A 25,607-nucleotide genomic window follows, 5' to 3' on the forward strand; every position below is an offset into this window, starting at 1 on the left:
GGATATCATCGATCATCGTAGCTTACTCAGACATGTTCATCGAAAACGGTCCCATGTATTGTTCATCTCATCGGGATCTCCCGAATATCCATCTATCCGATTTCTATCGAGGTATTGGACCATCTCATGTCCGTGTCGTATCATTTATGGACTCTATACCAAATAGCGAGTGCACAACCAACCTTCGACAAATGGGGTGGGGCGCAATGTCAACACTGTCTTTAAAAAATTCATTTCAAAGGAAGTCGTCCGAGACACTCGTCTTGTAACGCTCGCTCTCATTGTGCCATAGAGTAGCTCGGTGGTAANAACATGACCTACCGACATGATTCTTGTACAGCTCTCGTTGATTTTTTTCCTCTAATTATGAGAAACGGGTCTCTTTTATCTAGAAATAAGTAATTGGTAAATGGATATCTAAGCTATTAAAATTTTGTTATTGTCATGATACGTTCGTTCTTTATGCAATCTTAAAATTTTCTTGGTTCGTTTTTCCTTTAGTCGTGTGGATCTGAATCCTTCTATTACATATCTGGCAGAAAGCCTTGGCTGAAGCAAATAATGCAAAGTTGGCGGGCAATAAACTGTTTGGAGAAGGGAAATATGAGGAAGCAATAATGGAGTATGATCGTGCTTTGAACATTGCTCCGGACATGCCCTCTGCAGCGGAGTTACAGTCCATATGCCATGCAAACCGTGGCGTGTGTTTTCTGAAACTAGTATGTTTTCTCGATCTGAAATGAAAAAGACTGCCTTGTGTTTTCTTGTTTATATATTTTTCTCCATTTTTTTTTTATGCATTACAGCCATATTCATATTTTTTATGTCTTTACGAATGTCACTAGAGGGTTACACGTCCAATTTTAATGATCTATGCGATCTTACGTTAGCATGCTTAATTTCTACACGGATGCTGTTGTTAGTCCCAATTTCAGTTTTTGTTAATCTTGAGGCTATTATGAGTGGCTTCAATAATCACCAACCCAGAAAGATGGTGATTTATTGAAATTTCCATTCATAAATATAGGAACATGTGCAATTTTGTGAAGACCTTGAATAATTTGGGGGATGTGCTGTTGCTTTCTCTCCTCCTCCCTCTTTTAAATTGGAAACAGAAGCTTTTGAATGACCTGAAAGTACAAATTTGAAATTACCTCTCCATGTGAAAGATTCATTTTTTCTGATATCATGTGGTCATTCTTTCAAACTCGTTGTGTAGGATCTCTGGACTTTGCCGATTAATGCCTAGTCTTCGGGCTAGAAAGGAGTTGAAAACTCTTAATCGGGATAGATATAAGCTACTATTATTTCTAGGATACTGTTAGCTGCTTCTTCTTGGGGGATGATGGACAAATATTTTATAATTACTCTGTGATTTTTTGACTTGGGGAGGTCTTTTGGAATACTTTTGCCCAATTTCAAGTAGAAGCCTCGTCTACGCTCGGCATTAATGATTTCGATATCTAAGTTGAACCCATTAAAAATAAATACATAAATAAACTGAAGTCGGGAGGGCTATCGCATGAAAATTATGATCCTTCAAAAAGCCAAGGCCTTGAGGATGTATTTGTTCTGTTCACATGCCTCAAATTTCTCCTTTGTCACTAAATATTAATATTATGCATGTATATTTTAACTTCTTAGTTCATGCATCTGAATTTTGGCTGTCTTGTGAACTTAATTCGTTCGCTAAACATTATTTCAGTCTGATTGCACTGATTATCTTGAACATAATTTGAAGGAAAAATATGATGAGACGATCAAAGCATGCTCAAAGGCAANGTATTTGTTCTGTTCACATGCCTCAAATTTCTCCTTTGTCACTAAATATTAATATTATGCATGTATATTTTAACTTCTTAGTGCATGCATCTGAATTTTGGCTGTCTTGTGAACTTAATTTGTTCGCTAAACATTATTTTGGTCTGATTGCTTCCATTTTTCAATTAAGATGGATTGAATCTAGACCTTTCTTGTGAGGTTTTGCTTTAATTCCACATGCATTTTTTCTTCTCATCAGCAGGATAATGTATGTTTGTATCACGTAGTGATTATCTTGAACATAATTTGTTTTAAGGAAAAATATGATGAGACGATCAAAGCATGCTCAAAGGCAATTGAAATCAATCCTGCATATGTCAAAGCTTTGTCTAGAAGAGGAGAGGCTCACGAGAAGCTTGAACACTTTGAGGAGGCCATTCATGGTAAACTTTGCTTTGCTTATGTTACCTTAAAATGGTCAATCTTGCCTGCAGTTGTTTTCTTTACAGCTTTCCATTTTGTTCTGGAACTGTTGTATTAATCTTCCTTCCAACATATATCTTATCTATTTACAGATATGANACTTTGCTTTGCTTATGTTACCTTAAAATGGTCAATCTTGCCTGCAGTTGTTTTCTTTAGAGCTTTCCATTTTGTTCTGGAACTGTTGTAGTAATCTTCCTTCCAACATATATCTTATCTATTTACAGATATGAAAAAGATATTGGAATTGGACTCGTCAAATGACCAAGCTAAGAAGGCCATCCGTCGCCTTGAACCATTAGCCGAACAAAAACGAGAAAAGATGAAAGAAGAGATGATTGGTACGCAGCATTATACTGTTTTAAAAGTCTTTTCAGTATCGTATTTCATTATTCTTTGTTTTAGAATCTGCTTCCCTACCGTTCNTGGCATTATACTGTTTTAAAAATCTTTTCGGTATCATATTTCATTATTCTTTGTTTTAGAATCTGCTTCCCTACCGTTCAAAGATTAGCCACATGCATGCGAAGTAGTCGTTATTTCTCGATGGATGTTGCTACGCGCTAACAAAGAACCATGGCAGCGCCAATCGAGTTTTTTCATTCTAACTTTTTTACATATATAATCTTTATGTTAAACAAACTTTAAACTCGTAATTACTGCATTTTGTGCATTAAGATGTCCTTCGAACAATTACTTCGTCTTCTAAGTCGATATTTTTTGACCCTATTCATGAATCTGCAATGCTTCTGTTTGAGCAGGAAAGTTAAAAGACATGGGCANCTAGACGAGTGAATACACATTGGATGTCGTTCGAACAATTACTTCGTCTTCCAAGTCGATATTTTTTGACCCTATTCATGAATTTGCAATGCTTCTGTTTGAGCAGGAAAGTTAAAAGACATGGGCAATTCTTTGTTGGGTCGTTTTGGCATGAGCGTGGACAACTTCAAGGCTGTCAAAGACCCAAATACTGGTTCCTATTCGATTTCATTCCAACAATAGCTTGGCTTTACCCGATTTGTATTTACGACGACGATGGTAAGAGAATAGTATACGGAAAAAGAATAAAAATCGATACCCGTTTGTACCGGGCGTTGTTCATTCCAGGATTTAATGAATATAATTGATGGTAGTGTTAAAATTTGGGGGTATAGTTTACTTGATCTTTCAGATGGCAAATTGCTGCTGTGTTTCCCCTGCATGCTGCTTTATTTGTTGGTTGTACCTTATGATTGTAGACTTTGCTGATTTGTTTAGTTCAAGGGTGATTTGTGAGTTTCAGTGAAGTGCATTAACTAAGTTTAATTAGTGCAAATCTTGACTTAATTGACATTAATGAATTCTTAGAGATTTTACCTCTCTATTTGTTTAAAATATAAGATGAATTAGCAGAAATGGAATAAAATTTTTAAAATTACAGCACTTGTAAGTTTAAGAGATTAATTTCTATGTACACATTCCATCAAAGTGTTGGGTAAAAATTGATTCATCTTGTTAAATTGGGACAAAATTGACTTTCTTCCCAATAACATTTTTTTTAATATAGACAGAAAATACATTTAAGCGGCCGAGGGAATGGGGCAACGACGAGGATAGAGAATACAATACTGTTTCAGCTCGTTTATGCGGGAATTGGGCTAGGACGGTGATAGATTGTCTCGGTTCGTTTATGCGGGAATTGGGCAAGGATGGAGATAGAGAATATAATAATACTGTCCTGGCTTGTTTATGCGGGAATTGGGCAAGAACAGGAATAGGGAATATACTACTGTCCCGAAAAATGTTTTCCAATCCCTCCTTAATTTCCCGTCTTCCCTTTTGGACATCTCTATAAATAAAATGGACATCTCTACTTTTCTAAACCTAAACCGATTAAATTCATCACAAAACCCGTCTTCCCTTTCGGACATCTCTATAAATAAAATGGACATCTCTACTTTTCTAAACCTAAACCGATTAAATTCATCACAAAATATTTCATTTCACAACGGTAAAAGCTAACTAATATGATTATTTTTTAAAACAACGACCTAAAAAGGAATATCATCTACAATGATAGACTTTTTTTTACCTAATCATGACAAATACCCTAATCTAAACTAAAAAATAAAAATAAAAATCAACAATTCATTGCTACAGAATTGTCCTCAAAATTATGACTCAAATTTTAACGTGTCAATTTTTTTTATATATTAAACCCAAAATGCACATTAACACAAACTCAATTTCTAACCTCGAACATTGTTAAAATATTTAGGTCATAAAAAGTCAACGGATAACTCGACTATTATTATTATTATTATTTTTTATTGCTATATAACCTATATTACCTTAATAGGAAAGTATTAGGATATAGATGGAAACAATGAACGGAGACGAATCTTTTTTTTATTTAAAAGGTAAGGGTACTAATGTAATTTTAGAAAGTTTAAGGAGTATTTTTTAACCAAACATTATTTTATTTTTATTTTTATTTTTATAAAAGATCTAATTTGAACGAAAGTAAGTTAGGATTATTATTATTATTTATAATATAATTTGAAGGTTTTTTTTTTAAAAAATAATTTCTTAAAAATTTTATTTCATTTTTTTTCTTAATAGCAGATTAGGATTCGACCACCCCCGGTTTACACGCGAAGCCGAAATCAGAGGCCTCATTGTTCTTTCCTCCTCTTCGGATCATTCAGATTCCCAGCCATAACTGAGCAAGATTTTGCTGCAATTTCACCGAACAATTTCCAAATCGAGCTGCATAGATGGCAAACCAAGGAGCAAAGAAGCGCAAGGAAGAGAACGCTCGTCATATGGCGAATCTCCGTCGTCTCATCATAGCCTGTAACGTACGCACTTCTATTCGATAGTTTCTCTTCAATTTTCTTCATTCTTACATCCGTCCTTAGTGATTTAGTATTCATGTTCATGCTTGACTTTACTTGTTCGAAGATTTCTGGAGTTTTAACCTGAAGTAGTCAAAATCAATCGATTTTTCCTTTGGATCATGTGTTTTTCTTTTAGAGATTTGACTTGGAATTCCGGCTGGAAGTCAAATGATGTTGTTTTTCATAGCGAAGCAACAATTGACTGTGTCGTAATGTTGATAATTGAATATTCTTGTTATAAAATTTTCTGGAGCTCCTTCTCGAAATAATCAAAATCGATCGATTTTTGTTTGTTCTTCGCACCTTATGTTTCGTTTTCTTAAATTGACTTGGAATTCCGAGCTGGAAATAATTGTAGGATGTGGTGCATGTTTCATAAACAAACAACAAACTGTTACGTCCTATGTCCATCTGCTCAAAGTTTTAATTTAACATATCAATTTCTAATACTTTGATTCTGTTGGAAACAAAAAAAANCGAATCTCCGTCGTCTCATCATAGCCTGTAACGTACGCACTTCTATTCGATAGTTTCTCTTCAATTTTCTTCATTCTTACATCCGTCCTTAGTGATTTAGTATTCATGTTCATGCTTGACTTTACTTGTTCGAAGATTTCTGGAGTTTTAACCTGAAGTAGTCAAAATCAATCGATTTTTCCTTTGGATCATGTGTTTTTCTTTTAGAGATTTGACTTGGAATTCCGGCTGGAAGTCAAATGATGTTGTTTTTCATAGCGAAGCAACAATTGACTGTGTCGTAATGTTGATAATTGAATATTCTTGTTATAAAATTTTCTGGAGCTCCTTCTCGAAATAATCAAAATCGATCGATTTTTGTTTGTTCTTCGCACCTTATGTTTCGTTTTCTTAAATTGACTTGGAATTCCGAGCAGGAAATAATTGTAGGATGTGGTGCATGTTTCATAAACAAACAACAAACTGTTACGTCCTATGTCCATCTGCTCAAAGTTTTAATTTAACATATCAATTTCTAATACTTTGATTCTGTTGGAAACAAAAAAAATGATCATAGTTTTTATATGTTTATTTTTTTCTCTTGGGCAAAAATCCCCAAATGTATGTTCTCCAAATCAGACTATTGTAAATTAAAGTCTGACAGGTATCAACAAATGTGCACGAGAAACTTATGAATGTAATGTCGAGGAAGATCTTTTGTGATTTCTTCAGAGCAATATGAGATGACCAAAAGTTGAAGGATGGAGAATTAGTTTAGATTTTTTATGTTTCATGCACTAAGTTCAGAGTTTGTTTAGTATGGTAAATTCTTGTTCTGGATTACTAATTTTGATCCTAAGAGTTGTCAAAGGAATAAGCACCCTTCTGAGCATATCCTGATGTTTCATCATATCATTTATTTTTACCGTAACCATGATTCGTAAAGCGTAGGAGCGCCCGTGTGGCTTAGTGGAACTGGTATGACTTCAGTGTTATGCTGTTTACTGTGTGTAACTTGTTTGTGCAGGTTATCTATATCTTGGTTCGAATGCTGATTTTTCATTCAAGTTTCACTTGGAAACACTGGGTTGGTCTGATTGTCACATCCGCAGCTTATTTTATTCCTTACAACCAACTTGCCAAAATGGCAGACCCAACATATGGTGATGACGGTGAACTTCTAGATGGTGGGTTTGATATGAGGACTGGTGGAATTTGTGGGTATGTCCTCTGTCTTCTTAATGTATGTCATTACATGTCAGTTTCATGCATGTTTTTGTCTTCTTGATATAGAGTATAATTGTTGAATACAGACCTANCAATACAGACCTGACATATTTAATTGTTCTGTAACCCAAGTTTAAATGAACCGTAACTCTGAAACTTGTTAAGACTTGGTATGATATTGTTCACCGTGATTTCTTGAGGAAGATGAAGCTATTTTTTCTGGTTGTCATCCCAAAATTCAGTATTAGATGCTTGAAATGGAAGTGAATAGTGATGTGCTAATCGGATTCACTGATTCACAGAGGATAATATGTCACACAATCAATTGATTAAAAACACATCAGATGACTGCAATTTCAGCTCAAGTAACCCGAGGAAATTCTCATTTCTTCCCACTCTTCTTAAGCCTAGCATCTCCAAAGGTCCCCTTCTGTTGGGCCTTTGCTCTAAACTCCCTGAGCGTCTTTTCCTCTTCCTTCATCTCTTGAATTTTGGCCATATCAACCTCGTTGTAATCTTTCTTCTCAACCTTGAGTTTGCTTTCCCTCCTAGCTTGTATGACATGGTTGAGATGTTGCTAGGGATGCTCATGCGCGGCAATTGATGGCTTGATTCACTGATATACAACTGCGGGATATTATTCTATTTCAGTTCACTCTCTGGATATAATTTCCTTTCCTCCTGGATTTTATGACTTAAATTGACTTTCATTTATAGCATTGTAAATTGATATGTAGTATACTTGTCATTTGGCTTAATAATTCTGGATAAGGGCGATGCACATAAATATCACGGTTGTTTGGTCTATCGCTTTACTGGGTTATTTTTAAATTTTCTTCCTCGAGATAATTCCAAATTAGATATAAACATCAAAGCAAGCTTGAAACTTAAATGGTATTGGGTTAATTTTTTTTTTTTTTTTTTGGAAATGGCACTTCTCCACTGATTACTTTTGATCAATTGATGTGTTATTTACATCCTCAAAGAGACAATAAATCCATTGCTAACGTTTTTTGACCGTACATAAAATTAAGAGGTTCTGTAGGAGGTTGGTNGGTGAATAGTGATGTGCTAATCGGATTCACTGATTCACCGAGGATAACATGTCACACAATCAATTGATTAAAAAGACTTCAGACGTCTGCAATTTCAGCTCAAGTACGACGGAATTCTCATTTCGTCCCACTCTTCTTAAGCCTAGCATCTCCAAAGGTCCCCTTCTGTTGGGCCTTTGCTTTAAAATCCCTGAGCGTCTTTCCTCTTCCTTCATCTTTTGAATTTTGGCCATATCAACCTCGTTATAATCTTTCTTCTCAACCTTGGGTTGCTTCAGAGGGTTTGCTTTCCCTACTAGCTTGTATGACATGGCGGAGATGTTGCTAGGGATGCTCATGCCCAGCAATTGATGGCTTGATTCACTGATATACAACTGCGGCATATTCTTCTATTTCAGTTCACCCTCTGGATATAATTTCCTTTTCCTCCTGGATTTCATGACTTATTGATTTTCATTTATAGCATTGTAAATTGATATTTAGTATACTTGTCATTTGGCTTAATAAGTCTGGATAAGGGCAATGCACATGAATGCCACGGTTGTTTGGTCTATCGCTTTACTGGGTCATTTTTCAATTTTCTTCCTTGAGAAAATTCCAAATTACATACAGACATCCAAGCAAGCTTGAAACTTAAATGGTATTGGGTTAATTTTTTTTTTTTTTTTTTGGAAATGGCACTTCTCCACTGATTACTTTTGATCAATTGATGTGTTATTTACATCCTCAAAGAGACAATAAATCCATTGCTAACGTTTTTTGACCGTACATAAAATTAAGAGGTTCTGTAGGAGGTTGGTGGGACTTGGGATACTATAGAGATTGAGTTAAAATTATTTCAATCAGGCGATTCTAGTTTTTAAGATGACAAATAGTCAGTGTTGTGAACATAGCTAAATTTAACTATATCTCAGAATTGAAAATGTGTTACATTTTCAAGTAGCACTGCCTTTTCCTCTGAAGGAAGGGCAGGAACTTCAATGACTGAAATACAATGTAATGTAGGCTGGGTCGCATCTAAGGCCATCTATCTCGTAACTTGTTGTTTCTTATGTGCTATGGTAATTTATATGGTAATTTCTTTGGGGTTTCAACTTAGAAAATCTCATTATAGCAAAATGAGCTTTGTTTTGTTTTTTATTAGCAGATAAAGTAATTGACTTCAAAGTTAGACCAATTATGAACCGATATGTTCATATGGCTACAAGTTCTTTGAANTTAAAATCCCTGAGCGTCTTTCCTCTTCCTTCATCTTTTGAATTTTGGCCATATCAACCTCGTTATAATCTTTCTTCTCAACCTTGGGTTGCTTCAGAGGGTTTGCTTTCCCTACTAGCTTGTATGACATGGCGGAGATGTTGCTAGGGATGCTCATGCCCAGCAATTGATGGCTTGATTCACTGATATACAACTGCGGCATATTCTTCTATTTCAGTTCACCCTCTGGATATAATTTCCTTTTCCTCCTGGATTTCATGACTTATTGATTTTCATTTATAGCATTGTAAATTGATATTTAGTATACTTGTCATTTGGCTTAATAAGTCTGGATAAGGGCAATGCACATGAATGCCACGGTTGTTTGGTCTATCGCTTTACTGGGTCATTTTTCAATTTTCTTCCTTGAGAAAATTCCAAATTACATACAGACATCCAAGCAAGCTTGAAACTTAAATGGTATTGGGTTAATTTTTTTTTTTTTTTTTTTTTTTTNCTCCACTGATTACTTTTGATCAATTGATGTGTTAGTTACATCCTCAAAGCGACAATAAATCCATTGCTAACGTCTTTTGACCGTACATAAAATTAAGAGGTTCTGTAGGAGGTTGGTGGGACTTGGGATACTATAGAGATTGAGTTAAACTTATTTCAATCAGGCGATTCTAGTTTTTAAGATGACAAATAGTCAGTGTTGTAAACATAGCTAAATTTAACTTTATCTCTGAATTGAAAATGTGTTACATTTTCAAGTAGCACTGTCTTTTCCTCTGAAAGAAGGGCAGGAAGTTCAATGACTGAAATACAATGTAATGCAGGCTGGGTCGCATTTAAGGCCATTTATCTCGTAACTTGTTGTTTCTTATGTGCTTTGGTAATTTCTTTGGGATTCCAACTTGGAAAATCTCATTATAGCAAAATGAGTTTTGTTTTTTTATTAGACAGATAAAGTAATTGACTTCAAAGTTAGATCAATTATGAACCGATATGTTCATATGGCTACAAGTTCTTTGAAACCTCACGGCACTGACATTGAGTGAAAGATTCACCTAGAACAGTTACCACTGCCGTAGTGAGAATTGGATTGACAGAACTGGTCTCGGAGGCTTCCATCCATAAACAGTTTCTTGGCATTTCAATAAGTAATTGAAACATCTTTGATGGGTTGCCTTGTTCTTTGCAGCTACATGCATGACGTGATCTACATTACGAGCTTTGTGCAAATAATGTCAATCCTCTCTGGGAAGTTTTGGTACACCTACCTTGTGGTAAGGTCCAAATACTTTTGAAATTGAACTTGGACATATTTAGTGTAATATATAGCCTAGGAACAACCCTGATATTTGGGTGTGAAATAATGTCATTGATATATCTTTCTGAAATGACTTTAATTGTACATCTAAACATTATTTTCATTATTACCTATATTAACAAATGTTCATGCATCTGCTAGAAAGTTCAAAATACTTCGTCGGGCGACCAACAAGTTAAAATAGGCACATCTAACTCTGTTTGATGTTCATTTTTCTGTTGCTCTGCAGATTCCAGCATTTGGGGTATACAAATCTTCTGGTTTAATTAAGAGTTTATTGTCGCACGGTTCAGAGGTAATCTATCCTCACCAAACAAGATTTCCTGTATTTTAAAAACGGCCCGGTCTTCTCTTTTCATTTAGGCGTGTACTCGTGTGTCGTTTAGGATGAACCTGAGGATGAGAAGACTCGCAAGAAGAGGGAAAAGATGGAGAAGAAAGCTTCAAGAGTGAAGTTTATGAAAACCAAGAATAGATAATCTTCTCTTCAAAATTAAACGGAATCAACTTAAGTAATGAGATGCAAATTTGAGCAGATGGACAGCAGACACAGTCAAGTTATAGGTACCATTTGAAGTTAGTTTGTGTATTTTTCTGACTAATTATAACAGGAGAATAAGGGGCAGAAGTATATCACTGTAACCTCCATTCTGTCAACTGAGCTTTTAGAAGTCCCTGTTTCCTCTTTCAAAATGACATCACAGGTACACAACTTTTGCTGCTTTGGTTTCCTTTAGAACAGACAGATCTAGGAGAGGGATATCAAAGCAATAGTTTTAATCTCTTTTAAATTTGTTTCTACACATTTTTGCTTCCCAATTCCAAGTTTTGGTTCCTTGATATTTGACCATCTAGAGCTCCCACATCGGTTAGGGAGGAGAAGAAAACATTCTTTATAAGGGTGGAAATCTCTCCCTAACAAACGGGTTTTAAAACGGAGGGAAAACCCAAAAGGGAAAGCCCAAAGATTATAATATCTGCTGGCAGTGAACTTAAGCGGTTACAACCAGCCTACCTTTAGCATTTGCTTCCTTTCCTTTGAAATTAATCGTTATGGAGGTGACAACTCGGTTGTGGCTCCGTTCGCCCCGCTCTCCAAAAGATAAGAGATTATAATTTGATTTTGTTATTTAGCACAGGTAGACAAGGCTTTATGCTCTTGAATAAAGGAGGTTAGGCTTCTTAAGATTCCACTCAAATTGCAGGGACCATTTGATTTTGTTGGAGTTATTTTTAAAAGGGCTTTTGAACCTTAAGGGGGTTAGATTTGGGATGATTTTCGGAAAATATGTTTTCTAACGAATAAACACATTACGAAGAGCATTAATCAAGCTTTTTTTTCTTTTCAAAATCATGTGTTTATCTAATTACACATTATGAAAATTTTGAAAGATGGCCACTAATTTTTTTTTTTTTTTTTTTTTTTGCNTAGTTTCTAGGATGCAAGGTGAGCTATTCATTGCAGGGAAACTACCTACATGCAAACTGCTTGGCATTCACAAAAAAGGCAATCGTCTTTGATTTAGGATTTCTTTATTAGTTAGTCATTGGTGCTAAGGTGGAAAGGAACCTGTGGGATTTCCGGTAGAAGGTGTCATAGGATGGAATACTAGCTTGTAAATTTGGAGATTATGTAGCCTTGTGAGATTCCACGTCGATTGGGGAGGAGAATGAAGCATTCTTTATAAGGGTGTGGAAGCCTCTCCTTAGCAGACGCGTTTTAAAAATCTTGGGGGGAAGCCCGAAAGGGGAAGCCCAAATAGGACAACATCTGTTAGCGGTGGGCTTGGGCTGTTACGAACCTNTTTAAAATTAGTATCAATTTGTACTTATATAAACTTTAAAATTCGTATCAATTTATATAAACTTTAAAATTCGTATCAATTTGTACTTCTATAAACTTTAATTCTATAAATTTAAATTATGAATGTTGGTCGAATCTTAGAATATTTGTTAGTGGTTTTTAACTATTTTTACGTTCAAAATTACTAAAATAAAAAAAAACACAATGCTTTCTAAATAACTTGAAGATAATAGATGGCTCCTTTGTTTGGTTATTTCATTTCTTTACAATTTACATTACTTTTTACATTTTAAAAAAGTCGTATACACGTGAAAGGTCTAAATTGGTCGGAGTTATAAAAATGATCGATGCAACCTTGAAATTTTGTATAAATTTATTTTCTTTTTCTAATTTAAATTACATCTACACTTTTTGAGTAGTTGTATATTAATTTGAAAAAAAAAAAAAAAAAAAAAAAAAAAAAAAAAAANTTCTCTTAGGAGTATGATGCTCTATGACTTGGGATTATAATGAGCCCTCGCCTAATCAAATGGGTTTCACTTGGTGGGAATTAAGGAACTTATTCTAGGAAGACCATTTCATCAGGCGTTCTATCTTTCTCCTTGTGGTTATCTTTTCTCTTATTCTCAACAATTGGAGTTTTTTTTTTTTCTTTTTCTTGACATTAATTTTTTTGTGTTAAGCCTTTTGTAACGCCCATTTGTACATGATCTGGAAACACGTTTGAAGAAAATGGAAGGAAAAGTTGCAGAACGGGGAGCACTCGAGGCTAGCAAATCACGAATTATAAACAACTCACCTGCAAGCTACAATTTCAGAACTTGAAGTATCGGCAACCCTGTCAACCTTGCGTATCACTGCATAGCTGCAAAACAACACTTCATAAGCTTGATAGCAAAGTTGCTAAATTGGGATTTTTTTAGCAAAAGCTAAGAATCTTCTGCACACTAGGATGATTCTGTAANCATAAAATAAAAGTGAGGGAGTTTTTTATTTTCTTCAATAGGTTGGTTGACTGGAAGCATTTAAGGTCGTAATGGATAACCTTTCTGAAAGTAAATGAACTTTCTTGGCTTCCATGGAGCAAACGAACTCATAACCTAACGTCGTTATTGGCGATCGCAGTCAAGAGATTGAATTCACAGTCCAAACTTCTCGAGAACTCGTTCTGGTTACTGAGACTTAAGTTGTACTCCTGGAAGTAACCATTGTAGGTTATGATTGCTAGTGTGGCCCTGTATCAAGATCCAAAATTAAATGAGAAAGAACTTGCTCATTTCTAGACAACACAAGTATTGTCTAGAAGTTACTTCTCTGAGTTTGTTTATGGGTCAAAAATCAGATTCTACTGAATCATGATTTCAAATACTCGTTGACCTTAATTTTCAGAACTTATCACAATTGAAATATGGTTTCATTTGAAAGACCAGAAACAATTTTTGTAAGCAATCAACAAGCCTATAGTTTCTAGGATGCAAGGTGAGCTATTCATTGCAGGGAAACTACCTACATGCAAACTGCTTGGCATTCACAAAAAAGGCAATCGTCTTTGATTTAGGATTTCTTTATTAGTTAGTCATTGGTGCTAAGGTGGAAAGGAACCTGTGGGATTTCCGGTAGAAGGTGTCATAGGATGGAATACTAGCTTGTAAATTTGGAGATTATGTAGCCTTGTGAGATTCCACGTCGATTGGGGAGGAGAATGAAGCATTCTTTATAAGGGTGTGGAAGCCTCTCCTTAGCAGACGCGTTTTAAAAATCTTGGGGGGAAGCCCGAAAGGGGAAGCCCAAATAGGACAACATCTGTTAGCGGTGGGCTTGGGCTGTTACGAACCTTGTTTGCAAAATTGCCAGGTTTGCAAAATTGAAGTGGCAGTTCTCTTAGGAGTATGATGCTCTATGACTTGGGATTATAATGAGCCCTCGCCTAATCAAATGGGTTTCACTTGGTGGGAATTAAGGAACTTATTCTAGGAAGACCATTTCATCAGGCGTTCTATCTTTCTCCTTGTGGTTATCTTTTCTCTTATTCTCAACAATTGGAGTTTTTTTTTTTTCTTTTTCTTGACATTAATTTTTTTGTGTTAAGCCTTTTGTAACGCCCATTTGTACATGATCTGGAAACACGTTTGAAGAAAATGGAAGGAAAAGTTGCAGAACGGGGAGCACTCGAGGCTAGCAAATCACGAATTATAAACAACTCACCTGCAAGCTACAATTTCAGAACTTGAAGTATCGGCAACCCTGTCAACCTTGCGTATCACTGCATAGCTGCAAAACAACACTTCATAAGCTTGATAGCAAAGTTGCTAAATTGGGATTTTTTTAGCAAAAGCTAAGAATCTTCTGCACACTAGGATGATTCTGTAAAAGAAGGCTACAAATGCCGTGTCAAAGAAGTTATTGAATGAGCTTAAACAATCAAAAAGCTTGTGGATACAATCGACTTCATTCTTCTTTTTTGTTCTCCTGTTGTGGGTGGGGGGGAGGTGTAGAACTTTGCTGACTTGAAAGAATGATTGGATATTACAGAAAATTATCTCAATTAACATGTCATACCTTTTAATTCCTGCTGGTACAGCATTATGAACAATGTGATGGTGCGCTGGATCCAGTGCATCACTTATGGAGTCGAGCATTATCGATCCAAGAAAGCCACCTGATCTTCTGCTGCCTCAACAGTAAAGGAACCAGATAAGATTAAGCTAATCAGCAGAGGGACAATCAGATCATCCCTGAAATCTCCATAGCATAAAATTTATTGCTAAAAAATGATGAAAGATAGTGAATCACTTCCATGTTTATGAAATAACATGAAGATCTTACAGAAAGAAAGAGGGAAGATTTGAGTATTGGAAAAACTTAAGGGCTTTGAATTACTTTAGTAAGCTGAGATGCATTCTAGAAGCAAGATACTACAGAACAAAATATCTGCACTGAATATATACAAAATACAAACACGATCTGAACACCCCATATGATTAGGAATAGGAAGTCTAAAATTTCCCCCCCATGATGTACATGCCAAGATGCATTATAGTAGACAATTTTTTTAAAAAAACTAAAAAAATATTAAATTACATAGATGTATGAAAGTGATACATTTTTAAATTAAAATACTATATTTTGAGTACATATTGATTACAGTGTGCTCATATCTACATTTCTTAGTTGACATAACCCCTCCCAAACGTCATTAGATTTCAGGAGTCGAATTTCTGCCAATGCATGAAAATTGTAATCATTACTTCACAATTCTTTTCATCTAACGTTCTATGACATTACAGTTTCTTTTCTTTCATTATTTCTAGTCCCTAGAAAATATGGGGAAATCTATCTTGCACTTCATTATCGGGTTAAAGATCCAACAGACTGAAAAATTATATATTGTCGACTACCTTAAAGTTCTGTGATGAAATATAAAAAAGAATGAAGTAAAAAAGAAAGAATCAAAGGTGTGTCAGTGTTTGAAAGATTAGGAAATACAAATATCAGGAACATGGTGAATAATGCATATTGATGGTTCACCCGAGTACCCATGAAGCAGAACAGATGCACCTAAAACTAAAACCTAGACGTAAGGATTGTCAATTAAAGAATCCGACAAGCATGATTAAATACCCATACGACATTGCGTAAAAAGATTATTTATCCTTCCTAAATCTCTGAACAGAAAAAACAGATGCAGTCACCTTTGGTTTATAGCAAATCCCAGAGGAAAAACATGAACAGAACCAGAGGAACTAGTTGCCACCAGAATTTCCGGAACTTGAGAACATTGCCCAAAGGACAATGAAAATATAGTTGATGGATATGATCCTCTCCGGAAACTATATGACTGCCAAAAATTTTGAGTTAGGTACCATCTAAAGAAGGAAAATGAAAAGAAAAAACGACGAAAACCAAAGATTCAAAGAGACAGACTGACAAAACCAAAAAGTAATTCACTGCTTTCAAGATGAATAAGCTCGACTAATCAACAAATGCNACAAAACCAAAAAGTAATCACTGCTTTCAAGATGAATAAGCTCGACTAATCAACAAATGCGCAAGTATCAATAGTTTTCAATGTCTCAAAAGGTGTAGTCTTAACATTCAATGCTATCAATAAGAAACCAATTTTGCTCCAATAAATTTCCCAGGCAGATAAGTATAGTTGTTCTGACCAGTCCAAAAACCATAGGAGAAGTTTTGGATAGGATGGTAAAAACCCATTTATGATCATGATTTTAATAACATCAAAGCATCTCACATGGTGGGTAGAAAATAACCAATATAAATGTAGAGAGACTTTTTCCACCTTAGTTGCTTCCGATACCAGATGCACTCTAATCATAGTTCCTTGTTCTGATGCTGTTGCTATGTACATCCCATTTGAAGAAAGGACCATTGTGGCCAGCGGTGCAAGATGAGCATCTATCTGCAATTAAATTTCCGCAAACAATAAGCTAAAATTACAATGGATTAAAAAATAAATGTAGTCAATTAAAAAGGATAAATTGCATAAATTATTGTCATTTAAGGTCATGGTCAATAAATAGAACCCAAATCACGAGTATTGGAAAGATAAAAAAAACTGAAACCGTCAATAATGTTTGATTGTTACTAAGAGTGTCACAGTACAGACTAGATGATGCCTGTTCCCAGATCTTCCTAAACGAGTGTGTGCAATTTTAGCCACTCTCACAGATGCACATTTCATTAGGATCTACAAACCTTGCATTACTAACCATGGAATTTCTTTATTCCAAAAAAAAAAAACCATGACAATTTCTAAAAAGTACAGATCATGTTGGACAACAATTTATAATTTTATCCTATATCTTTTTCTTCCTTCCCAAAAACAAGGAAAGTTAAAGCCCAAACCTCGCAGTGTAACTGAAGCTCCATGACATTGTACAGCAACAGAGATCCCTTAGTGATGCTGGCTGGAAGAGCTAAGAAGCAACCATCCAAACTGGGGGAGAATGCAGAGATTCCTAAGAATTTTAATTTTTGGAAAAGAACCCTCAGTCAACAAGATTTTGTTACTCACACATCAGAATCAAAACCCAACTTATAAAGCATGTAAGATTTGGGTCAACTTATTAAGCAAGTAGACTGTGTTTATGGCAGTAATGAACCATAAAAATATAAAAATGACAGTTAAAAGTTCTTTACCAAGTTCAAGCACTGGAATGAGCAAATNAGTGTCACAGTACAGACTAGATGATGCCTGTTCCCAGATCTTCCTAAACGAGTGTGTGCAATTTTAGCCACTCTCACAGATGCACATTTCATTAGGATCTACAAACCTTGCATTACTAACCATGGAATTTCTTTATTCCAAAAAAAAAAAACCATGACAATTTCTAAAAAGTACAGATCATGTTGGACAACAATTTATAATTTTATCCTATATCTTTTTCTTCCTTCCCAAAAACAAGGAAAGTTAAAGCCCAAACCTCGCAGTGTAACTGAAGCTCCATGACATTGTACAGCAACAGAGATCCCTTAGTGATGCTGGCTGGAAGAGCTAAGAAGCAACCATCCAAACTGGGGGAGAATGCAGAGATTCCTAAGAATTTTAATTTTTGGAAAAGAACCCTCAGTCAACAAGATTTTGTTACTCACACATCAGAATCAAAACCCAACTTATAAAGCATGTAAGATTTGGGTCAACTTATTAAGCAAGTAGACTGTGTTTATGGCAGTAATGAACCATAAAAATATAAAAATGACAGTTAAAAGTTCTTTACCAAGTTCAAGCACTGGAATGAGCAAATGACAGTTCTTGAATAGAACAGCAATGTAAAGAAATGCAAGAAACTTTGCCAAAACTCTCTAGCACGAACATGTTATGCAAGACATAGCAAGTACAAACAGGAATATATACCAACCTGACCTTTCAAATTTGGTACTGTATCAATCGTGTCCAAGATTGTGAGACTATTTATGTCATATATGTAGGTCTTATCTTGCAGTAGTACAATAAGTCTGCATTTTCCATCCAATCATAGAGTCAGTACAGCTTAAAAGACTGGTAGAAATACAAAAAAAAAATAATAATAATAAATAAATAAATAAAATATAAGTTCCTATTATATTTATGAAAATAACTTTTTTTGAGAGGAGAAACACATTCGATTGATGAATGAAATGAAGGAAGCATAAAAGATTCCCGACACCTATGGATGAGTTGCAAAAAATCTTGCTAATTGAAATCAAAGATGAAAGAATAATCTCAAAAAAGGTGCTTATGCTTGCACCAGCAGAATGCATAAAAGAAAATAAAATCCAAAAAGCTATCAAAAGATGACAAAACGTCCCTGAAAATTCTTGCATTCTTTTCACACCATAGATACCAGATTACTATTTCAAAAACTGACACAATTATTCTCAACCTTACTTGAAAATAAAAGCTACCGATGATTGTAAAGTTCAGTCTGTTAATGGTCTAGACGAATGAATTCCTCTTCTCTGAAAAAGGAAGGGTCTAATGCAGCCACCATTTCCAAAAACTAACTTCCTTCTAGTAAATCAAGTATGTTTGATGATTTTAGTTTTGCTTAAAAGATGGGCACTCTTTTTTTCTTTCAATAATAGGCCACTAAAATTCGATTTCCAACTAGAAGAAAGAGTCTAAAAGACATAAAAAACTAACTTCAGGTGGAGGAAAATTGCAAAACCTCATTTAGCCAAGTTGAAGGTTGTTTAAATATTTTAGCCACTTCAATCAAGAAGGACGCATGGACAACCAAAAAGAAGGAAAACACGAACTAAACCCAAGAATTGAAGCCAACAAAAAGGAAATTACAGGATATTGCTCAAAAGCTAATTGTAGGAGAAAGATGATAACCAAAATGTCAAAAACATCTTACACCCTTAAATTAAATAATAGAAAGATGGTTTCTTGGATTAAACGGGCTTGATACCTAGGGACTAGATTTGAAAGGTAGGTAAAATAGTCAATGGTCAACATAAATAAGGAAATGTCAAAAATCTCTGAGACGTGTGGGTCAATTATTACGATTCACATCATCTAGCCTAGCTTCATTTCTCAAGTTCATTTTTAAAATTCTGTCAACTACCAATAAGCATACAAGCTACCTCTTAGACCAATTTGTTCAAGTTACCAACATCAGCAGTTCCATAATAAAACAAATTTATATGATATAAAATATAATAAAAATTTGAGTTTACCATATAATAATGGAAATGTGAGTTTCTTGAAAAAAATAAAAAATAAATAAATCAAACATTAGACATCATTACCATCTTTTAAAAATAATGCATCTTAAATAGCTAGATTTTTTTTCCTTTACCTTTTCCTATTCATGCGAACAGCTAGAATAGAAGTTAAGAAATTCAGTTCTCTAAGGGCATTTCCACTCATTGTATTAAACAAGCAAAGACGACGTGGAGATAAAGATGGCTGTGAACAATCAAGGAAAAATATAATTTAATTAGCAACCAGATGCATAAAATGTGAGATACCGCATGTTACAATAGATAATTATTGAATTGTAGCTATAATCAACTTCCAAATCACCTGTTCACCAGCTCCAACAATGGCAACAAGATTAGAGCTAAACAGCATCTCAACAATATTGAATGCACCAAGAGCTAGCAAGAAAGAACGTGAAATTTTTAGATCAAACACAGAAGGTGAACTCAAGAGCTTCATACTTCCAAATACTAAAAAGTAAAAAATCAACATAAATCAAAATTTTCAAGTTCATTCTTATATAAATAAAAAATTGTGAACTTGATTGCAAAAACAAAGAGTCTACTGACAATAGATAACAACTCGTTAAAGAAAAATCAAATTTATTTTTACCTGAACACAAAATCGAATAATGTGCCCATCTGTTTACTTATATGTGTAAAACATAGAGAAAAGATACCGAGAACTAAATTATTTTGCAAACTTGCAACCTTTCTGATTCCATGCCTTAATAGTAACACTTCATTTGGCTGTAAACATGTTTTGTGCATGAAAACGATTCCATACAATTACTTCATCATTATTTTTCGGAGTTATCTATAAACATCTCTGAACTAAATCTATAATGAAAAAAAAAAAAAAAAATTGGCATTTGTCAGGACAAATCGAGGGACCAGCAAGAACTCCACTTCAATCAATAAGTCTGAGTATCTTACCACAAAAATTACCAAGCCAGAGTATGTTGCATACCTAGTCATTTTAGATAAGCACATGGGAAATATATAGCACAATCCAATTTTTTTATAAAAAAAAATCGTTCAAGTTTTTCATTATTATTACTATTTGTTATTTGATTCATCATTAAAGCAGCTTTGCTGACAAAATCAAAATTATAAAATAAAAAAAAAATAAATAAATAAAAAAAAGAAGAAGAAGAAGAAGAAGAAAGATTAGTTCAAAAGCATACCTCGTTCATAGCAGAGCCTTCCGTTATTGGAATCAAAAATTCGGAAACCATCTCTTGTGCCTATTGCAAATAAACTGCCAATTTCAACCAAACCAATATCTTAGATTTTTATCTATTTATTTATTTATTATTATTTGCTTCTAATTCTTCAAAGCATGGGGTGATCACTTGTAGAGGATATTGAGACAAAAAAAATAACCGAGTAAAAACAATGTCACATAATTGATGTTTAGCCAAAAGGCCGAGATAGGTATAAGTGAGAAAAAACAATGTCACTAGGCTTTGAACTCTGTACTTAACACACACTTGGTTCACCAAGTCTCTCAACTTTCAACTTTGAACTTTCTCCGTTTTTCTTCTTCACATACTTGCTTCAACTAAACATAAACCAACATATTTGTAGGACTTTGTTAGAAATCCGAACACAGAAACTATAATAAAACACCAAAGATAACTGTATTGCAATGTCAATGAAGAAATTACAAAATAACCAAGTAATTCAAGATACTTGCACCCTCCTCTTGAGATCTCTCCCAAGCCCTAATAATTCACTCATCAAATGCTTAACTCTCACCTTCCTCACTCCCTATTTATAACCAAACCAATAACTACCTCCATAACTAATTATTAATATACCTTTAATATCCTAATAGTACTCCTAACAGACTTCAAAGAAAATCTGGACTCCTATAATAATAACTCAAATGTTATGAGTTTGAACCATATATACGTGTATCACTATATTATTCACAATAAAACTCATAAGTACATGAATCCAAAATTCATACATGGTGTAGAATGCATCTAAGATAAACCATATTTAAGTTGATTTCCTACGTTCTTTTTTTTTTTTTGGAAATTTCAGGTAAGGCTCTCTCTCTCTCTCTCTCTCTCTCTCTCTATATATATATATATATATATATAAAGAAGGTAAGGCCCTATATTTGCGGAATGCATGGACTTGGCTTAATGAGGATACACATCTTCAAATTGGTTTTATATCTACACTATGTTGAGGGAATCTTGTGTCCAACCCTCATATATCGTAATGCATTTATAGCACCTGTATTCATCTCTTTGTTGCTTGGAAATCATATCTTCCTTGTATAAAAGAAACAAATTCATGCCCCTTACTTTCTCATCGCCTCTCTTAAGTATATTCTATATAATGTTTCTCCATATTAGCATATTAAGAGGCAAATCTTCATTTTTCACTATCTTGACTCAACTCTGTTGAAGCAGTATAGATGTACATCAGTTCAGTTAGTTCGCTAAACAAATCAACAATATTATTTTCTGTCACCAACATTTTCCAAAATATTNTCTTGAGATCTCTCCCAAGCCCTAATAATTCACTCATCAAATGCTTAACTCTCACCTTCCTCACTCCCTATTTATAACCAAACCAATAACTACCTCCATAACTAATTATTAATATACCTTTAATATCCTAATAGTACTCCTAACAGACTTCAAAGAAAATCTGGACTCCTATAATAATAACTCAAATGTTATGAGTTTGAACCATATATACGTGTATCACTATATTATTCACAATAAAACTCATAAGTACATGAATCCAAAATTCATACATGGTGTAGAATGCATCTAAGATAAACCATATTTAAGTTGATTTCCTACGTTCTTTTTTTTTTTTTGGAAATTTCAGGTAAGGCTCTCTCTCTCTCTCTCTCTCTCTCTCTCTATATATATATATATATATATATAAAGAAGGTAAGGCCCTATATTTGCGGAATGCATGGACTTGGCTTAATGAGGATACACATCTTCAAATTGGTTTTATATCTACACTATGTTGAGGGAATCTTGTGTCCAACCCTCATATATCGTAATGCATTTATAGCACCTGTATTCATCTCTTTGTTGCTTGGAAATCATATCTTCCTTGTATAAAAGAAACAAATTCATGCCCCTTACTTTCTCATCGCCTCTCTTAAGTATATTCTATATAATGTTTCTCCATATTAGCATATTAAGAGGCAAATCTTCATTTTTCACTATCTTGACTCAACTCTGTTGAAGCAGTATAGATGTACATCAGTTCAGTTAGTTCGCTAAACAAATCAACAATATTATTTTCTGTCACCAACATTTTCCAAAATATTCCGTTTGGAGGACTTGCAGTTAATACCAATAATTGAAACCTTTTCCTCTGTTATTCTGAAGTCGACATGAATTCAAAGAAGAACAAAAAGCTGTTCAGATTAACAAAGGATCTTTCCATCTTAGATCAAAAATCATTTGCAAATAGATGTCTCAATACTCCCTCTCTCCACTCCAGTAGAAACCAATATGCTATGAATATCCACCTCTAAAATAAAGAGAGAAGGAAATAACGGATTACATTTTCTAAGGCCTCTAGAAACAAGGATCTTACTTCTCGGTCTTACTTTAATAAGGACAGAAAAGTTGCCAGACATGATATCTACCAATAGATTTATAAGTTAAATGAATAGTGATTTGCTTGCTTACCTATTATTGCATGCAATACTATCAAAGTATCATAAATGTTCTCACATGTCACTCTAACTTTCCATGCCAAAAGAAAAGTAGACTGGGCGTTCTTACTGCCTCAACATAACTAACATTTTCTTTAATTTTAATCTTGCCTTCCAAGAATATGGCAAAATTTATGGCAATTAAAATATTCAACATGATTTTTATCATACCTTCTATCATCATTTAGTCTCATATGGCCTTGAATGATTATGCCTTTACAAGATGAGCATAAGAGAAAACTGCCTCTATCAAGTTCTCTTTAGCCAAAATTCTCTCTACTCAACCTCTAAAATCACTAGGATCGTAACCTTTTACCGTGATCTCAACCTCAACAGTCCTTTTCATGGCTATGATATTTATCTCTCTAACTACAACATTGATTGAAAATGTTTTTTAGTTGACTATTTGATTTTTTAATTAATAAGAGCTTGCAAAGTATACCAATAATTTGTTATAGTCCAATGGAAAAAAAAAAAAAAAAAAAAAAAAAAAAAAAAAAAAAAAAAAAAAAAAAAAAAAAAAAAAAAAAAAAAAAAAAAAAAAAAAAAAAAGAAAGAATATATAAACACACACACATATACACCTCAATTTCCCTATTTCCTCCACTTCTCCCCCATTTCCTCCCCTTTCCTCTACTATCTGTCATGATATGAAACTATGAGACCTCATGCATGTTGTATGTAACAAGCATTGGAATACTTCCCAGCATGATTACTACGGAAGCATACACCATGATGAGCGTGCACTAGCCTGTAATCAGGCCCAGGGAGTACGCATACATATGTCATGAAAGGAATGGAAGTATGATTTGCATCATAACTATGTACCATGATTTGAAATTATTTAACCCCATGGTTTGACCTATTGACTATTGGGGCCAATAAAAAATGTGAAGGGCTTAAAGAGAATGGGTTCAAACTTGGTGGGAACCTACCTTCAATTCAATACCCAACGAGTTTTCTAGATATCCAAATATAGTAGGGTAAAAAAAATGACACTCATAGATGTGTGTGTGCGAATTTGATTCAAACTCCTCCTCGTACAACACTTGACAATCTCCACTTAATTTCAGAGGAAACTTTCTTAACTCGATAGATATCTTTAAAAGAAGCCAACAAAGTTTATCAAACTTGTTTGGGTAGTAGATGTAACAGAATTTTTGTCAAATTTTGCATTGACAATAATTGGATGGCTTAGATGAAAGCCTTCGGATCTTTCTCACTAATATGTTGTAGAACTTCACTTAGGCTTGTTTAAGACCACTTCATTTTCTAGTTCTATATAGCCTCCGCCAACAATTTCTCATGCATCTTGTGAATCAAGTAGATTCTTCCTAAGGACTTTCATAGGTAAGTTGGAGCACTTGATGCTAAGTTGCAGCTTTCTCTTTTAAGGCTTAAGCTCGAACTCTACAACTTTTTTTGAAGTCTTCGACAGATACTTGAAACAAGATGAATAATTATGAACGAAAAAAGTCGCCCATGCTCAAACTCTTCACATTAGCATAAATTCAGTTAACCACGTCCCTAAAACCTCTTTGAAATTCTTCCCCACACACTAAATCAAACGTTACTCAAAACCAACCTACTCATACAAGTTCAAATCAATTCAAAGGCTCCGATAATACAAAATCCACACCTACATCACCAGATAATTCACAAAACTCCACACAAACAGAATTATCTAACTAACATAAAAGCACTACTCTCCATATGCTTCACCAGTAATCACGCCTCCAGATTACATATAATTCGATCAAATTCGTTTCGCAGTAGTTACAATCAGAGAATGATCCTAAACAAAAAAGAATGATCAGACCATATTCGATACACACAGAAAGAGAAGGAGGAACATACCTAGCGTCCTGATTGAAGGAGGCGCAGAGAATTGGATAAGAAGATGGTTGATTGGCCATGAGAGGGGGAGAGAGAGAGAGAGAGAGAGAATCGAAGCTCAGAGACGGGAATCCATGGAAACGGATGTTTGTCTATTCTGAAGCAAAAAAGTTGCAGGTCGTAAGACGGTAGACTTGTAGCGTAATTGGGTCTCTTTTGGGAAAATTGTAAATCCAAATTTTAAAATCCCTTATACTTGCATAGTCATCAAGGTGAAATTACCGGATCGACCGGTTGTGTGTTTGTGCTAACTAAATTTTTTTATAGTTGCACAAATAAGCAATCGGAATTAGGTTACTTGCCCGTTATATATGAGATTCCACGTCGGTCGGGGAGAAGAACCAAACATTCACGGGTGGAATCTCTCCCTAGCATACACGCTTTAAAACCTTGAGTGAAAGCTCGAAAGGAAAGCCCGGAGAGGACAAAATCCTCTAACGATGGGCTTAGGCCATTACAAATGGTATTAGAGCCAGACACCGAGCAATGTCCCAGTGAGGAGGTTGTGTCCCGAAGGGGGTGGACACGAGGTGATGTGTCAGCAGGGACGTTGGTTCCCGAAAGAAGGTGGATTGGGGGTCCCACATCGATTGGAGAATGG

The 25,607-nt window shown here is 34.7% G+C and overlaps 3 protein-coding genes and 2 pseudogenes across 3 annotated transcripts; 2 read left to right on the plus strand and 3 right to left on the minus strand.

Moving 5' to 3' along the window:
- Nucleotides 1-515: 515 nt before the first annotated feature.
- On the plus strand, nucleotides 516-3,533 carry LOC111784876 (tetratricopeptide repeat protein 1-like). The gene is made up of 4 exons (XM_023665418.1): nucleotides 516-719; nucleotides 2,078-2,204; nucleotides 2,472-2,585; nucleotides 3,134-3,533. Exons 1-4 carry the CDS (start codon nucleotides 618-620, stop codon nucleotides 3,247-3,249), a joined length of 459 nt encoding a protein of 152 aa, XP_023521186.1. The 5' UTR covers nucleotides 516-617; the 3' UTR covers nucleotides 3,250-3,533.
- A 1,305-nt stretch (nucleotides 3,534-4,838) lies between these two features.
- Nucleotides 4,839-11,234, plus strand: LOC111784884 (transmembrane protein 208 homolog). The gene is made up of 5 exons (XM_023665427.1): nucleotides 4,839-5,087; nucleotides 6,610-6,803; nucleotides 10,266-10,350; nucleotides 10,624-10,689; nucleotides 10,781-11,234. The coding sequence occupies exons 1-5, from the start codon at nucleotides 5,004-5,006 to the stop codon at nucleotides 10,871-10,873; spliced, it is 522 nt and encodes a 173-aa protein (XP_023521195.1). The 5' UTR covers nucleotides 4,839-5,003; the 3' UTR covers nucleotides 10,874-11,234.
- Nucleotides 6,913-7,914, minus strand: LOC111784882 (annotated as a pseudogene).
- On the minus strand, nucleotides 7,871-9,080 carry LOC111784885 (annotated as a pseudogene).
- Nucleotides 11,235-13,169: 1,935 nt separating the features above from the next.
- Nucleotides 13,170-25,141, minus strand: LOC111784883 (autophagy-related protein 18b). The gene is made up of 11 exons (XM_023665426.1): nucleotides 24,968-25,141; nucleotides 20,592-20,665; nucleotides 19,730-19,803; nucleotides 19,503-19,612; nucleotides 18,083-18,174; nucleotides 17,643-17,755; nucleotides 16,499-16,618; nucleotides 15,891-16,036; nucleotides 14,758-14,868; nucleotides 14,404-14,469; nucleotides 13,170-13,433 (listed from the first exon to the last, which is right to left on the minus strand). The coding sequence occupies exons 1-11, from the start codon at nucleotides 25,024-25,026 to the stop codon at nucleotides 13,292-13,294; spliced, it is 1,107 nt and encodes a 368-aa protein (XP_023521194.1). The 5' UTR covers nucleotides 25,027-25,141; the 3' UTR covers nucleotides 13,170-13,291.
- Between the last annotated feature and the right edge of the window lie 466 nt (nucleotides 25,142-25,607).

This window comes from Cucurbita pepo, unplaced genomic scaffold (assembly GCF_002806865.2).
Source record: "Cucurbita pepo subsp. pepo cultivar mu-cu-16 unplaced genomic scaffold, ASM280686v2 Cp4.1_scaffold000289, whole genome shotgun sequence".
NCBI classification, from domain to species: Eukaryota; Viridiplantae; Streptophyta; class Magnoliopsida; order Cucurbitales; family Cucurbitaceae; genus Cucurbita; species Cucurbita pepo.